The 17,063-nt window shown below is 35.7% G+C and overlaps 1 protein-coding gene across 3 annotated transcripts in view; it reads right to left on the bottom strand.

The window, feature by feature from the left end:
* LOC128999846 (scavenger receptor class B member 1) overlaps nt 1-17,063 on the bottom strand; it is a 160,028-nt gene that overhangs the window by 41,578 nt on the left and 101,387 nt on the right. For all 3 annotated transcript variants that reach the window (XM_054426555.1, XM_054426554.1, XM_054426556.1), the window contains one exon: nt 16,487-16,647. In XM_054426555.1, the coding sequence (XP_054282530.1) occupies nt 16,487-16,647 (161 nt within the window). The remainder of the gene's footprint in view (nt 1-16,486; nt 16,648-17,063) is intronic.

The following is a 17,063-nucleotide window of genomic DNA, read 5'->3' as shown; positions in this document are numbered from 1 at the left end:
TAATTACCTGGTAACAATTACGTAACAAAATTACCACTAGAGGGTGACGATTAGGTAGTTAAGGATTTGTAGATGTGCAGATTCTCGTTTTAAACGGTGCAAAGTTTTTTGATGTCTTCTCGTAAAATTTATCGCCAGTTTTTTTAGTGGATTTGAATAATTGAACTCGAATTTTAAGATAACGTCGGAGTAGCATGTTAAGGCCGTGTTCATACAGATGTTTGGAACTTTTTGTTGGTAACACTTGTTTCTAAAACTAAAGCTTACAACAGATAGTGAACTTTTTTATTTTTTTGGAAACAACTTAATCACCGTTTCTGAGAACACGAGGCCAGTCCCTCTCAAGCTCAAGATAGTGTTGTGGCGGTGGGTAGTCGTGGTAGGGTGGTGGAGTAGCGGGGAAGTGTTGTAAACAGGGAAGAAGTACAGAATTATTTTTAAGAACCTTTTTTTCACTGACGAAGCATATTGTGTTGGAAATTATGCTTGAAAGTGATCATCGAATGGCTTATTGCCAGACGATGGATGCTTCGTCATAGGGTAAGAGATGCAATTGTTGAGCAACGCAACTTGCAACAGCTGACGGTTAATAGGCACCAATAGTCCAAAGGTTTACCGTTTGTACTGATTAATCTTGCAGTGCCTCATTGGTACCCACATGTTCATTGTTGTCGATGTGTTGGACCGAACTGATGTCCAGGATGCCGCATATCCAGTGATTTGTGTCCTACTGGATATGACTGGTGCCGATGTCCCGCAAGTACTGGTTTACAGTTTCTTTTGAAACAATGCAATTGGATGCAACAGTCAAAATCTTCACCTTATGTATCATAGCCATGTCATAAGATGACATCCCCGGTGACAAAGACAGCCAAGTAGTGATGCCCCGTTTATATCATAGGAATGCTGTGAGATGACGTTAGACGTCACTTGTGCTGTGTTGTGGTCAGTTAATGGTGACGTTTACGTTTACATTGTAGCCATGTGTCAACGTCACTGCGGCCACACGAAAGACTACAAGGACTCATGGTGGAAGGACCACTCCAAGTACCACTCCAAGTAACCATATGTACCATAGACATACCACGAGATGACGTCACTTTTGTGCGACGGTCAGTTAATGGTAACGTTTACGTTTACATTGTAGCCATGTCGACGTCACCGCGGCCCCACGAAAGACTACAATGACTCATTGTGGAAGGACCACACCAAGTACCAATCCAAGTAACCATATGTACCATAGCTCTACCGCGAGATGACGTCACTTTTGTGTGACGGTCAGTTACCGTCCACCGGTCAAGCAGGTCTACACGAGGAAGTGTGCTGTAGGTTTCTGGGTCAGTTTGGTAACATGTAGACTGGACTTTCGCCTTCGGTCCAAGACAAATCCATCTCGACTGGACATGCATGAATGTGGAGATCACTTGTGTCCAAACCTCAACATTGTCCACAGATGTGATTTGTACGCCTGTGTATCAACAAGGTATAATGAGAAACGTTTTATTGGACTTGTAGAAGTAACTGAACTGACTTTTCAGACATATGCCTCAAAGAAAGTCTTAATTCATACAGTGTACGTCAGTTTTGTCAAAAAGGGAAGACGTTACCATGCTATACGAAATTTTTTGGAACGAACGTAGCAATTTAGCTGTGTTCCTTGCTGGTTTGATTAATTACGTCGAATTACTGAACCACTAGACAACTAGTCCAACAATTATGAAATCCGGTGGGAAATCCTACAACGCGAAAACGTAATAGTTACAAAATACCGCATTCTTGTACATGCGATGTTCAAGATTCAGACAATCCTGTTACGTACATCTCATAATCAAATTCTCTTGCTCTCGTTTATTCTTCTTCTCTCAGTTGCCCGAGGGTGAAGCAGTTGACATTCCGATGCTGAGGAGAAAGTACAATTGCTCCGTCCGTCTGTTTAGACGTGGAGATGTCGACGGTTCGTGTCACGCTGGTTAGGACCTCTAGTGATGTCATTGGTCCAATACCATTTACCATTGGCTGCACACTTCTACATAGTGGATTTAAATCTTTCGATGTTGTATCAACTAAAAGTTTAGTTTGGATATTAGTCCACTAGGGGTTTTCGATTCAACATACTTTCTTTTGAATTAAACATTGAATTTGGATGGTCTGGATTTCCTTTTTAGTACCAAAATGCAACGACGATGGCTCCATATAATCAAAGATGTGTAATAATACTGTACTTTCCACCCTAAAGTGGGTGGTGATCTTATCAATTTCTCATGACCAAAGGCAGACGGGTAAATAGAGTCTAGCTTACATTTTGCTTTGCTGTAGTCTAAACAAATGTAAACCTGACAGTACGGAACGCCAAGAGAACACGACTGTACAGCACAGACTGCAGACTTGTAGGGAAGTGTTGGGAAAGAGTCCAGTTTTACAAGTCGTCAGTGGAATCGCCATCTTGGTCACTCAACTTTTGTAATACTTCGGTGGAATTTTCATTCGAACCAATAACAATGGTGTAACTAGGGCATGTGTATATGTCGTAAATTTAAAATGGAAAAAATTATTTATTTTATAAATCGTACCTTGTTGCGTTTGATTTCAATTTGTCATAAATGGATTATAATTAAGTTATAGACTGACGTTTGATGATTGATAATTGAAAATATCCCATCACATCAACTTAGGTCGGGTCAATTATCCTGATATGTGTTATTTTCTATTTTATTGAAATTGTTATTGCAAGCTATCTGAAGGATCTTAAAATCTCTTGAACAGATACAAAAACAATATATTTCAAAACCCCAACAATGGAACCAAAGCTAATAATACTTTAGACTGGCAGCACTCCCAACACTGAAATCAGCTGTGCAGACAAATTGATTGTTCATTGCTGCCAACGTTAGATAACCAGTGTTGCCAATATGTCAGCGTGATTCAGCAACAAACATCAACATGCCCACCCGGTAGACACTTCAAGCTCTTTAGGTTCAATGAACTTCGCTACTGAAGAGTTCACTGTGAATTTGCTTCCAAGACCTAGTATTCCTAATTTTCTCTCGGAGAATCTTTGGTGTCATGTTAGTACAGTTGTCCTAAGATTCATTGATCATTGATCCTGATGTTTCAAGCCTCCAAAAAATGCATACTGAACTAGTACTTAAAGTTTTTTGTTTCTATTTCTCCCCACATAGAATTTTGGACTATATTATCCCAGCATTATTCTATAATAAAATAATTGTAGAAATTTTTCCTACTCCGCCAAATTATACTGTGTCTATTTTATTTCTGTCCCTCTTCTATAATTCACCAACTCTATCAAGACTACGGTTCCTTGTTCCTACGGTTTCTTTAATAGGATTTTTGATTTCTTGTCCTCACTGTTGTCTTTTGATTTATCACAGAATCTATTGTCATTTGATCCAACAGTTTGTGGTTTTTCGTATGGTTCAACTGATCTTAAGTCCTATTACCGTCTTTGACTTCCACTGCTGATGAATTTATCTTGTTCAACCTTTGTTCACTAATCCATCAGTTTCCATACTAAACCATACGTTCAAAAATTCGTACAGCTCCTAAATTCCTCCCGATTGCATAACACAAACGTGAGCAAACGAAAAGTCATATTTCTTTAATTTGTATTCCATGTTGGAACTTGAGTGAAAACTTCAAGTGATGTTTTTATATTTCTATGATAATAATTCCTTTTATGCTCTCTAAAATTTTGAGTAAAATAAATGACATTTCATCAACAATAACATCCAAATAAATTAATAAGTTTTTTCTATATTAAATTTAATTTAAAAAACCCGATGTTTACATCGAAAATATGTTCTTCATAATGATATACGTCGGCACTTGGCAATAATGGTTTTTATATGAGAACGTTGTGTTTTAATGGAGGTAGTAACAAGAAACTTAATGCCTATAAACGACCCATTAAAACGGGCGGAAACTATTTAGCCGTTTTATATAAGACGGGAGAAGCGGAAACTTGAGTACTCGTTGCACTCAACTCTAGAAACCAGTTTGCGAAGCTCTTATCTTATGAATATAATTGGATTCTTGCTCGGTTATGTTAGTGCTGAAATGGTGATGAAGATTATGTTATTGTGCTATAACAATATTCGAAGAGAATATATCTAAATGAGCACGGCGCGTTTTAAGCTATACTCCTTGGAATGGATAGCGAAATTTACACAGCACAGTTTTGCCTTTGTTGGTTGATGCCCTGTGTTCGTATCTATTTTTTACCTAAATTATAATTTGATTTAATTCAGTTATTGGGTATTAACTTAGAGATGATGTAAGAGGAAATTGGAAAGGTTAAAGAACTGAATCCTTAATAATATTGCCTAATAAATGTTAAACAGGTTGGCAACGGAATTGCGAATGATGAAGCTATTCCCAGCACTTTCAATGACTTGGAAGAAATCACAAAGTTCATTTATGTTATTGTTTCACAAGCAAGGACTGTATGATTGATAGAATTCCTTGTGTCTAAAAGTGATTCATAACAGTGTGAGGGATCAGGACCTCTTCCCTACATGAGGTTAGATCACTGCACTTATGCAATAGGAAATGGCTTTTTAGCACCTCAAGACGTTGCGTCATTCAAACCCACACTTTGAGAGCATCCATTGCTATTGGGGAATTTTCAAATCCTTTTTTGAAGCCGAAATCCTCTTGAAGCTGAATAAAAAAGTCACCTCCTTGTCAGATAAACAGAAAATGTAGTTTTTCTAGGTATTTTTGAGAAATAAACTGGTTCATTTGATTCGTGATGAACTAATCTATTGCTGTTCTTGGAATCTGACACATACAAGCTCTACTGATTTAGAGTAGTAAATATACAAAATAACACAATAAATTACTATTGAATTATTATTTTGGCTGCAGTTTAAAAGAAAGTAACCCATTTTTTCATGCAATTACAAATATGCCATGTATAAAAAAAAGGTCTACAGGTCCACAGATCTAGAGGTCTACAAAACTTTAAATGCAAATGTATTGGAAAACCTCAATATATTGGATAAAAAATTGAGGGAAAATAATGCTAACCTACCAAATTTTACTTCCAGTGCTTATACAGTTGTTTTAACTGAACATTTGGTTTTTCACATTTCTTTATGGTATTTTGTGAAATAGGGGCTGTTCTCTTTTAATGATGACATAAAACAATTTTCTAAGTCATTTACTAGTTTCGAGAATGATTTACTAAAATAATGATTTTGTATGACCCCATCAAAAAAAGTTTAACTGTCCACAATATGCATTTTTGAGATTAAAAGTATATATAAATAGGTCAAGAATATGGTTTCATACTCGTCAATCAATTTATAGATATAATTGTATATTTTTTTGTAAAATTATTAAAAAAAATCCCTCTTAGGTCAGCAGCGGTCAGCCTGGTAGTTCGTTACTTTCACTCAGTGTTGCCAACATTGCGACACAACTATCGTCCTTGGAAGGTCCTGCAGGAGTCTGGGTGACAGGGGTACCAATCTCTCCACACCAACAGTCTACCCTCACTGGCCAGATCCATCATTTCCATTTCCATTCCATTCCATTCCATTTCCATTTTGTTTTGTCATGAAAGCATGAAGCTCCCTGACTGCAAGCCCGGTACCTATAATTAAACATACCCGGGCCCCATGATGTAGGCCGAAGCTAATGCACCAACCTTTGGCACATCATGGGAGGATGACTTAAGGTCATCAGGCTCACCGGCTGCCGAAGCAACCCTTCGGAGAGAGGGTTTCCCCTCAATCCTAACCAGATCCCATCAGCAGGATGATCATACAACCTCACCGGTGTTACAAATCCCCAGACATCTATATATCCGAGAAAATCCTGACACCCCTTATCGACCTGGCAAAACTAAATAAAACCTAACTACTCCTAACCTAGCTGAGAAAATGTTACAGAACCTAACTGACTACCTGAAGAATCTTTATCCTTTATCAACCAGGATAACCCGTACGATGCTATATCTATCAGCAGGATGATAATCATACAACCCTTACAGACTTTACATTCCCGTACACTTATATCACTGAACAACCATCAAACCATTTAAATATTACCAAGCTTCTGATTTACACCCTTAAAACATTTTACAAATCGTTTACCACTTACTAAACTGGATAGCCAAGAAATGTTTGATAAATTCATCTTTCGACTAAAGTTACAGCAATGCTGTATACATACAACATAAGTATTTTGTATGCAATCCAAATCCCATTCAACTAAGCAATGACTCTTTTAGCTGACTAGGTAATTAAGCAAAAACAAGAACTAGTATCCTATAGAAATAGACGGCAGAAAAATCAGGTTATCATTCCGATATGTCAAAACAAATCTACACAGAAGCGATAGTGCCAACCAAACCTGCACGAACAGTAGCCAGTTACTTACATCCATGACATAACTCTCGTCATATCACTATAAACCCGGTGTGCGTAGAAAGTAGTATTATGCAATGATTATTCTCTTGCCCACTAGGCCAGTGGTACGGGCTTCGCCCCACTGGCTGTAGGGCTCTGCCCCACTGGCCCCAGCTAGAACTGGTCTTCCGTAAACGAATCTGTGGTTTCTGATTGAGAGGTTCCGGTACACGGAGAAATTTTGGTTTGGGAAATACACATCTATGAAATTAGAGATTTTTAGCAAGGCTTAAGGAGTTTTTGAAGTTTATTTTGCTGTTTTTACGTGGTCTTTAAAAGCTGTAAAGTCGTAGGAAAGCTAACTTTAATGTATGTTGCACAGTTCTGACCAATCGTTTGACTATTTATCAAGGAAGTTTGAGCTATGTTTAGAAACTGTTGTTGTGTTCTAACACGTTTTGCAATACAAATAAAACATATTGTAATCATGATGAGATAAATATTTCACATCTTACTCTTCTATGTTTGATCATTCAATGCTTAATGATTAATTGAAAAAACCCCCTTGTTGATTTGGTCATTTTAGGATATATAATTTCAACGTTGTGAATCAATATATTTGAATTACGTGATTTTAAATTCCCACCATTTTTATTTCAATAACACTTACAAATCACCAAAATCAAAATCATTGAAACTTGGCATTGGGTTGTACGGCCATTTTGCGATCATAAACCGGGTCAAAACTGCTAATATTCAACTGTTAATTCACTGCATTTACTTTATATTATATTGTATTTGAGTGGTGATATTGGAGTGAGATACTTTTCAAATTCTTTTGGAGGGTGGAATAGTTTAATGAGCATCGAGCATTTCTAATATTTCAATTCAATAATGGAACATGTATAATAGTCAGCATATGCTGATCAGCTGATCGAAGCAAGAGCAATCATCCAAGCAACGTTTTCAAAGGAAGATATATTTCTACAATAAATTATAAGATAATGCACAAATTTCCGTCGGTTTTTTTTGTTGTGATTTGAATTTTAGATTGCAAAAGAAAACTAACGCAAGCACGTTTTGTGTTTTGAAATATCGAAATCATATTTTGCAATCAGGCGTAAAACTACAGACGGTAAATCACTGTGTAGTTTTGTTTTTATTTCACAACATGTGCAACACGAGTTGAAATAAAGGACTTAAATTTGTAAGAGTAATCAATCTGACACATACTACCGTATATGAGGACATATCCGTCCTTGGAGTTGATTATGTTGTTTTTGACACTGGTCGTCTTGAAATTGATTGCACCATTGAAATTCGCGTCTTATAGTTATGCCATCTTACGCGTCCAAGGTGGTAAGAGAAATTCAAATAGTTAAATACAAAATTTGAGAAAACTATAAAGATGGAGATGTTTACTTTGAAAACAGCTTTTACCACACTATTAGACAAATTTTGCTTAATGTTTGGAACCTCAAGTGGGGTTAAAACACATAACAAGTTCTCAGTCTATTTGAGGTATTCAGGCTATAAGTCCTGCGTTTCAACCAACAAAACTTAAGTTCATCTACTTATAGTTCTGAATTTGATATTTTTTGATTTTTTTATATACCAAAACTGCAGAAGACTTTTCGTGTTAACACTATGTCATATTCCCTTACATTCTGCCCTACAATGTATTTAAATTATTATCAGCCATATAATTCTTTATATTTGAAGTGAGACAACTCAATGGAAGGAGGCAGTTCGTAAACAAAACCAAAACTATTTGCCAAGAACTTGTTTTCGAAATAGGCGTCTCTAAACATTTCCTGGATTAAAATCAAAGTCCAGTTGATTCGTCATTTTTAACTCCATGAGAAACCCGAAAACAACTAATGTTTACTACAAAATCGAATAATCAAAGAAACGAAAAAAAACTTAAAAACACATCGTTTAGTGTAAACAAATCCAGGAAGGGCCTTGCAACACCCGCAGCATGCCCAGTACTGCGACAGAACAACTGATTATCAGGTGATCGGTGGACAGCTGTTAATCAGCTGATCCACGTAATCAGGGGGCGCCGCTTCCTGGAGCTGTGTTTTTGCCGACTCAGTAGGCCAAGGACACGTGTGGGCGAATCAGCTGGGATTCAGCCAGATTCGCGATGATTTACGATCGAGGACGATATTCGGATGTTGCGACGATTTTAGGGGTTTGTAAAGAAAAACTCGTGCAGTGGTTAGGATTCATTTGTAGATTTTTTGTAGGAACCTTTGTAAATCGACTTTGTTGTAAGAAATTATTTAGTAATATATTTTTAATATTCTGACAAGAAAGAATGGTGAATAGCTCAATCGATACGAGAAAAAAACTACTATTCTAGAAACCAGCTAAAATTACTGATACATTACTGTCATATTTACGTAACCTATTAAATATTTGCTACACACCTTTATTTTAACAATATTTGCTCATTTTCTTTTCGACACAGTACAGGTAGAAAATACCTAATCTTAGAAAATTGATAAACTTTATATAAATACGCCCCTTTTTTGTAATAGAATCGTTTGTACTACAGTATATTACGGCAGCAAAGTTTAATTTAACCACACCATAGCAAAATGTGACAAACTATTTAGTTAAACCCTTACCACCCCTAAATAGTTGATTTATAATCAGTTTAACATAAGACACAGATTACTCAAATAGTTTCAGTGAACACATCGTAGGCGCCACAATGACAATGAAGAGACTCATTCATTATTCAGTGTTGGAACTTAATTGAAATATTATCATCTCAGTCGCAGTCGATATAGAGGTTATAAATAACCGCTTCCACTCTATCGCGATACACTGTAGTGGTGATTGGTGTTATGTAAAAGTGTTGTCTGAAAACATGCGCAAGGAGAGCTGGTTGCTACGCGGAAACATTGTCTGGTCCAGGGTTGTGTGGACAAGTGTGGAGAATAGACAAGTGTGGTGGGCAGAGAGACGAGGTGTTGTTATTTGGTCGTGTATTAATTGCGCCAAAGAGTTCCTTAATTGCGCCAAGTTTTCAAAAGGTCCCAATAAATGTTAGTTGCACCAAGCCCAAGCCAGGTAGGAGTGAGTTGCCAGTAGAGGGAATGTCCTTGTTTACATGTCATCCTTACCTAACCTAACCTATCCTACCCTACCCTAATCTAACCCAACCTAACTTAACCTAATCTAATCTTACCTAACCTAACCTAACCTAACTTAACCTAACCTAATTTAACCTAACCTAATCTAACATAATCTAATATAACCTAACCTAATCTAACCTAACCTAACCTTAACCATTGACTATATATATATATATATATAGTCAATGCCTTAACATACCCAATTATACAGGCCAAGAGGGCCGCCACTTGGCTTAGTTAATGAACGTATCGGGTGGCTCCCTGGAGTAGTTGGGGCAATTCAGGAATACCCGACTACCTGACTCAGGTCAGTTGGCGCAATTAATGCCCTATGCCAATGGGTTTCATATTTACAATTTACTTAAAAATAATTAATATGTTGTAATTAACTAAAGTTGTACAATAGATTACTTAGTAAGTTATAGAACCAACTATTGGTTATTAGTCAAATGTTAAACCCTATTTGAAATGTACGTTGATACGATGATTTACTAGTAAAATTTACGATTAAGTATTAAATAAAACAATCGCCGGCACTTCATTTGAAAATCGTCAGCAAATTTTGATAAAACAAGCAAACGAGAAACGAATATTTTCAACTTTTAAAAATTTACTAATATTTTTTTTTATCCTTGTAGGCTTATAGATGGTTGAATCCAATAACCGAAACTATTTGTTCAACGAAACTAAAGATTTTTATGCAGATAATTAAACTATTTGAAGAAAAAAAAACAATAATACCCAGTTAGTTATTCCAATACACGGGAACAAAAACGAGAACATTATAGCCGATATCTAGATTATTATAAATAAAAACAAATGTAAATTATTAGGAATTTTTTAGAACCATCCACAAGAAGATTATATAACTTCCGATAAAGGACGCATTAAAGAGTGCTAGTACATTTAATATATTGGATCATAGCCATGCAAAATATTATGATAATTTAGTTTGATTTAAAGGTGCAACTTGCATATACTGTACTTGTTGCATATACCTTGATTACGCCTCTGATGTAGACTACTCGATAAATCGATTGAAGGTCAGGTTCGATAATCGAATAAATTAGTCGTGCGTTTCCTTTAATTGACTGTGACTGGGAGTCAGAAACAATTGAAAATCGATTGAATCTTGATTGCCTGGATAATCATAGATATGGCATTGTTGTCCATTATTGTCAGTTAAACCTTTTAATGAGAAGTTGAGTTGTAGGGTTTGATTAAGGAATAAATTGATTATATATCTGTAAATTGTTTTCTCGTTGAGATTAAATTGATGTAAAACTACTTAATAATGATTGTTTTGAAGTGTTGAGCATTCCGTTAGAATTCTCCTGTCCATCCAAGTCTATTGATTGGCTGATTGACATGGGTCAATTAAAAATGCTAATATTTATAGAATGTATTGTGATTCCACTTAAAATAATCAATGGTGTTTTAATGATCGTATTTTGTTTAGAAAGTTAGAATTTTTATAATCTTTTTCTGGTAGGAAATTTATAAACGTGTTACGAATACATTAAACCAATGTTCATGTACATTAGACCAGTGTTTTGATTTTGAAGTACGCTAACAAATTATTTTTTACGGAGTGTTTCAACCATAAAAATGTATAGGCCTAATGCTACTCATGATACATAGGTAGTTCGTTTTTAGTAATTTTAAAATTCACGGTAAATATAAAAAAAAAAAAACATCTCGTTGTAGATACTAAAAAAACAAACAATTTTGAGGCATAAAGTTTAGTTCACTGTGATAAAGAAATAGCATATTATTATAGTTTTATGTGACAATGATTTTGTATAATGGGAATACTGTAGGTGGTAACAGTAAGGGGCGGTAAGGGGTAGAAAGAGTTACTCGTTAGTACGGGTGAGGAGTCATTCATATGTCAAATTATGGTACTCGTCGTCACGAAAGTTCCCTAACGTTGTTTAGTACATACATTGTTGATAGTAAATAAATAAAAATGTTATTTGACATAGTCCATAGCACATATTTTTTTATTTACTGGAACATAAACGGAAGAAATTTTTAAACATCCGTTCAATGTTAATTCTCCAGCCGTGCCTCTCCCTTCTAAAACTCCCGACCTCTACTTTATTAAAGTGACAACGAATTAAAAGTCAACCTTAATCAGGCTAAACAATGACAAAACCAGGTGCCAGTAAGCCAATGGTAGGAGATGTATGAGATATGCGCCCCGGGACGCCTAACAACGCGGCGCCCCCACAGGGCGCCTGACAAATCAGGGGCCCCAGGGGCGCGCCTTGGCTAATGTGATCAATGGGTGTTGCACAGCCACACAGGGCTTCCGACATTGGCGTGGTGTAATGGTGATATAACGTTTGCTATGAACAAACTAGGATAGAAAATGTTACTTATGATTGGGGTGAGTAGTAGACCATTGAGGCAAAATATCGAAGTCTTTGTCACTGAAAATAACGCCACCGTAAAAAAACTACGTGAAATATAGTCTTATAATGTCACATAGTGATTTGGAGAAAAGTCCTTGAAGGTATCGTCACATTATGTGAAAGTCACACAAAATTACATCCTATCCACGGGATACAGTTAGGGGGGTTTCTTCTCACAAAAAGCTTCATTGGGGGTAAATGTCTATTTTTTCCACTTCAGCCATGGGTAAACGATTTGTCAATAGTATTATGTTATAGGTTAAGGCACAATATGGACTATATACAATACAATATAGTGCAATATTTCCGTGCAACATATTGCAGCTATGTCAGGGTAAAGTTGTTTGGTTGGGTTTTGACGTGACGTTTGTTCCCGACAAAAACTCAGCGTTTCACTGATGATTCATTGTTTGATTTTTGTGTAATATATTTGCATAACCAATTTTTAGCATTTGGATTTGTTGGGAAAAAATCATAGATACACGAGTTTATCGTTTTTTCAACATTACTTCTGTGTTTTGTCGGAAAATCACGTTGTTGTACGAAATGTCGGTAGTTAAATGAACCTGATACAATAACAAAGCTAATCCCTCTGCCAATAATTATTTAAAAGTTTCAACCATGTTGTTTAGGGTTAAAGACAAAAAAAATGGAAGCACGGAGACTTTAACGGTCGAGGTAGCTGATGGAGTAATCATTTCGTGATGACAATGTTCTTAAGACGCTAATCCATCTACGTGTACACAAACTTTATAACTTATTTTTATGTTCTAAGTAAAATAATTAACCAATGTTAAATCATGATTTTCAACAATTGACGTTTCAATTTTTCATCCCTTCAAATTATTTGCCACGTAAAATTCTCTTTTGGAATATGCAGGTGTTATGTATGCCAAGGTGATTTGATAAAGTTTAATTGTGATGCACGAAGCATGTTGCTGGTATATCTTATAGAATTAACGGCTCAATACAGAGGATGTCCCGCCGTGGTACGAATCGCTATGGCTGCTAAATCAGTTGAAAGTCCTTCGATAGTTCACTCGTATTTCCTGGCGGCTACTGCAGGGTTTAGAGGCGAAAAGAACTCATACGATAAATACAATTTTTGTTGCAATGTTCTGTTTTTATTTCATTAACTGGAGATTTGTGAATGTAAACAGTTATAAATACCGTAAAGAAACAAATGCCTTTACTTATTCACTGCTAAGAATTCTCAGTACACATATGCAGAAGGGTGTAGCTTTAATTTTAAGTATTCGGTTGTTAAAATGTAACATTTTCGGTTTGACGATAATTTGTGTGCCACTAATTTGTGTCGTGGAGTTTGATAACCAAAATATGTTTACTTTAGGTAGTTCTTTTTACTTTCTCGCCCTATTCATAGACGGAGAAAGTATTGTTTTCGTCAAAATTTTCGAGTTTCAGTTTTGAGTGGATTATCAGTTTTGGGCCCCCCTGAACCCAAACCAGTGGTTTTCGAAGTGATGTTTGTCCACGAGTGTGTGTGTGTAGTGGATGTGTACAGAGCTACAGTCCACACCTGTAATCCATTTTTTTAAGTGATTTCCCTATAAAACCCATAAAATAACGGAATTTTCTCAAAAATAGCCCAAACGATGTTGATCAAAATGTAGCATGCCTTTAAATACTGAACAAAATGGTAGAACTCCCATCCATGTTAAAAAATACGGTTCTAAAGTTGTTGTAACTATTGTTATTTTCCCATTAAAAAAATACCCCCGCCGCAGCAAACCTGCAGACTAAGCGAATTTCCATTTGCCTGATTGGATTTAGACTAAAATGTCTCCTTAAAAATATCACATTTATTCCCTATTTAAATAGAATCAGTTTAACACATACTTAGGTTTGCTGCAACAGGGAGGGTAAAAGTGTTTTTTTTTTTATGTAAAATGTTAATAGTTAGTAAGAAATAAAAACATTTTCCAAGTTTGGGCAAAATATGTTAATAAACAAGCACACTACAACGGTTTACTTATTCTCCATAAGAATAACATGGGAATTTTAAATTAACAATTTTTTGGAATTTTCTCCGTAACCATTAGGCGCATTATAACGCTTCAATATACTAAATTATTTGTTTTTTTTAAGCTCTACAAAATAGTTTGGAAAGAAATTTCAAAATTTTATGTTTTTTGGGTCAAAAATAGGAAAAACCCATTTTTACCCCATAAGAGCCCCCATAAACCCCTGTTCCCATGGTCCGATCATGCTGGTTCGCGAACTCGTTCGAATAAACGTAGGTTTACACGTTCGTACCAAATTTCATCAAAATCGGATCATTTTTGCTCGAGTTATCGCGCTAACGGACACATATATATATATATATATATATCTAATATATATATATATATATGAATTTGAACGGATAGTGTTTTTGGCCTCTAGGGACCTCAAAACGAAAAAAAAAATCGGTCCCGGGTCCAGGTCTTACCATGAGTACTACGGTAATAGCTTATTCCCTATATGGGAAATTCGCTAATTATTCCCTATATGGGAAATTCGCTAAAAACTCATAAAATAAAATGAAACCGTATTTAAAAAAGCCGGTTTCGATTTAAATTAGTATGCGATGGTCCTTATAATTCTTAACAACATAGTGCACCCCCCTATCGCTGTAAGAATTAACGTTCAAAAGTTATTGTAACTTATGCTACTTTCCCATTACACCTCATGAAACAACGGAAAATGGATATTTGAAAAAAACCGGTTCCGATTGAAATTCGTCTGTTATGGTCTTTATGATTCGAAACAAAATAGTCCTTCCCCCTTCCCGTAAAACATACGATTCAAAATATAATACCACTTTTGTGATTTTACCTATTAAATATCATAGTTACTCTCATCGCTTACCCATGATAAAGGTTGTTGACAAGCTAATGGGAGAAAGTATGTGTCAGATTGCTGATACAGTTTATTTACATATTTTTTCTTAACCCAGAAATAATCCATAACATTAACTGGATGAACATGTTTATGAAGTTCCACGAATATCACTTCTTACAAAAATGTACCAATATTGTGAACTTTATGTTCGTACAAATAAGATTTTACCAAGAATTACTGCAATGTTAAAGTTTAACTTCTTCCCGAGCTGCTAAAAATAAAGCCCAGTTCATTACTGTCACCACCTTGTACCTTACAATACATATCATCAATCAAGTGGGGAAATCCTCCTGTTGCCAAGAAGGACCGACTCAAAAACTGCCGTAAAATATATTTATCACAATATAAATCTGCGCTGTCGCCCTTGTCATCTAGGTCATGATGTTGGGAAGGATTTCTTGGAGAAGTAAAAAGTGGTGTGGAAATGGCTCTCTATAAAATATGATGGAAGTAAAAGATAGTTCGGAAATGTTTCGGAAATTGTCTAGGTTTGGAACTGCCTGGTAATTAGAAGTATGGCCTACTTCGAAAAAAACCTATATCTAATTAGTTTTCCTTTTAGCAGCTGAAACGTTAACAATTTTATTTTTGTAATCTTATTTCGTAGAATAACTTAAACGTCGATAGCAAAGAAGGTTAACTAGTAAGCTAATCCAGTTACAGACTCTATATATTATCAGCAAATTGCAACTTAAGATAGTGTTACCATCTTTATATACCGCAGTCAATCTATGGCTAGACCACAAACGCTAAAGGCGTAACTTAAAATCTTCTTCTGAATATTAAAAGGAAAATTTATTTAATTTTTTGGGAGAATTCAATAGTAAATTTATAAATATAAACGACATCTAGGGACAACAATTATTAATCTTGTTCAACACAAGCCTGATTGTAAACACTCCGAACAAATATTTGCGGTTAACAATCGAAAGTAGATCAGCTGTTTGATCAGCTGTTATGAAAGCAATGATGTAAGTAATGGACAGTGAACATAAGTTTAACAGTTGACTGGTTCTAAACCGCAGTAAGCGTAGAAGCTGTCAAATACCTTCCTGTTAGATCACTCGTCCAGAGCCAGTCTATTACATTGCGCAATGTTATAATTGTTGTAAACGTTGACAGCAGCAATCAAATCCAATGTTCATCTATTAGAAATATGTTTTTATTGGTATGATAAAAATGTTAAATCAGTGTAGCAAATTACTTCAATATTCGCATTTTTTTAACAATTCAATTAGGTTTTCTATCCATTTTGATCTTTCCCTTCTCTAAAGTCTTGGAACGGGGAAAAACAGTGTAGATTGTGTGGAGCAATCATCAAATCGGGTATTCGCATGACAAAACTATAACCATTGTACATCTTACACAAAATCTGTCACGTTTATTTGATATTATTCGAATTATTTTCTTATTATTCAGATGAGAGATTAACGATATCTTTTGTTACTAAATACATTTTCAAAAGGTTTATATAAAGATTGGGACAGATTACAAAACACTAGGTCAACGCTATTTGTAAAAATATTTGTTTTGCACACCCAAGTGTCCATCGAATTCCATTTTATTTTATATATTCCAGCCTCTTCCAATATCTTTCTAAAATCAAATAAGATTAAACCTCTATTGGTGGAAAAAAATCACTCACCTATAGACGAAAGGGCCGATTTCTTCCAGTCTGGGCTTTTCACCTTGGTTAAGGAACCCTTCTGGATTGGTGACGTTGAAGATGAATACTTTGGTTAACCTGAGCACTCCGGGCTTCTGCCAGTAATGGTAGCTGAGGGTGCCGTTCCATAGCCTCAGGTTCTGAAAATACAGTTACATCTTCAGTACAAGTGCCTCCCAATACAAGTGTAAGATTATAAGTAAGCTATCCAAAATCGAAAATAGCAATCTCACTCAATTTTTCACTCATCTGGGTTCTAGCCTACTTGGGTCTATTTGTTAGCCCTTAGACTATGTCCCGAGGAACGTAGGCCTATAGAATTTAAGTCACACATCTTCCACTCATATTGAGGTTAATTTTCAAGTGTGCCTATCAAAAAAGGAAAAACCAAGGTTTCCTTTATTAGGATTTATCAGGATAGAATAATACTTAATCGTCCATAATAATAATCCATAATAATGTATGAACATTAAGTATGGAGTTTGTATACATATTTCAATGTAAAGATAATGGTGTAGTTCTGATCCTCAAGGTGGTGCCAACTCAGTGCACCATG

Source organism: Macrosteles quadrilineatus, unplaced genomic scaffold, assembly GCF_028750875.1.
Source record: "Macrosteles quadrilineatus isolate MER2022 unplaced genomic scaffold, UCM_ALF_1.0 Scaffold_8__2_contigs__length_117827958, whole genome shotgun sequence".
NCBI lineage: Eukaryota > Metazoa > Arthropoda > Insecta > Hemiptera > Cicadellidae > Macrosteles > Macrosteles quadrilineatus.
Note: the sequence above shows the minus strand (reverse complement) of the source record. Positions and strands in the feature narration are given on the sequence as shown.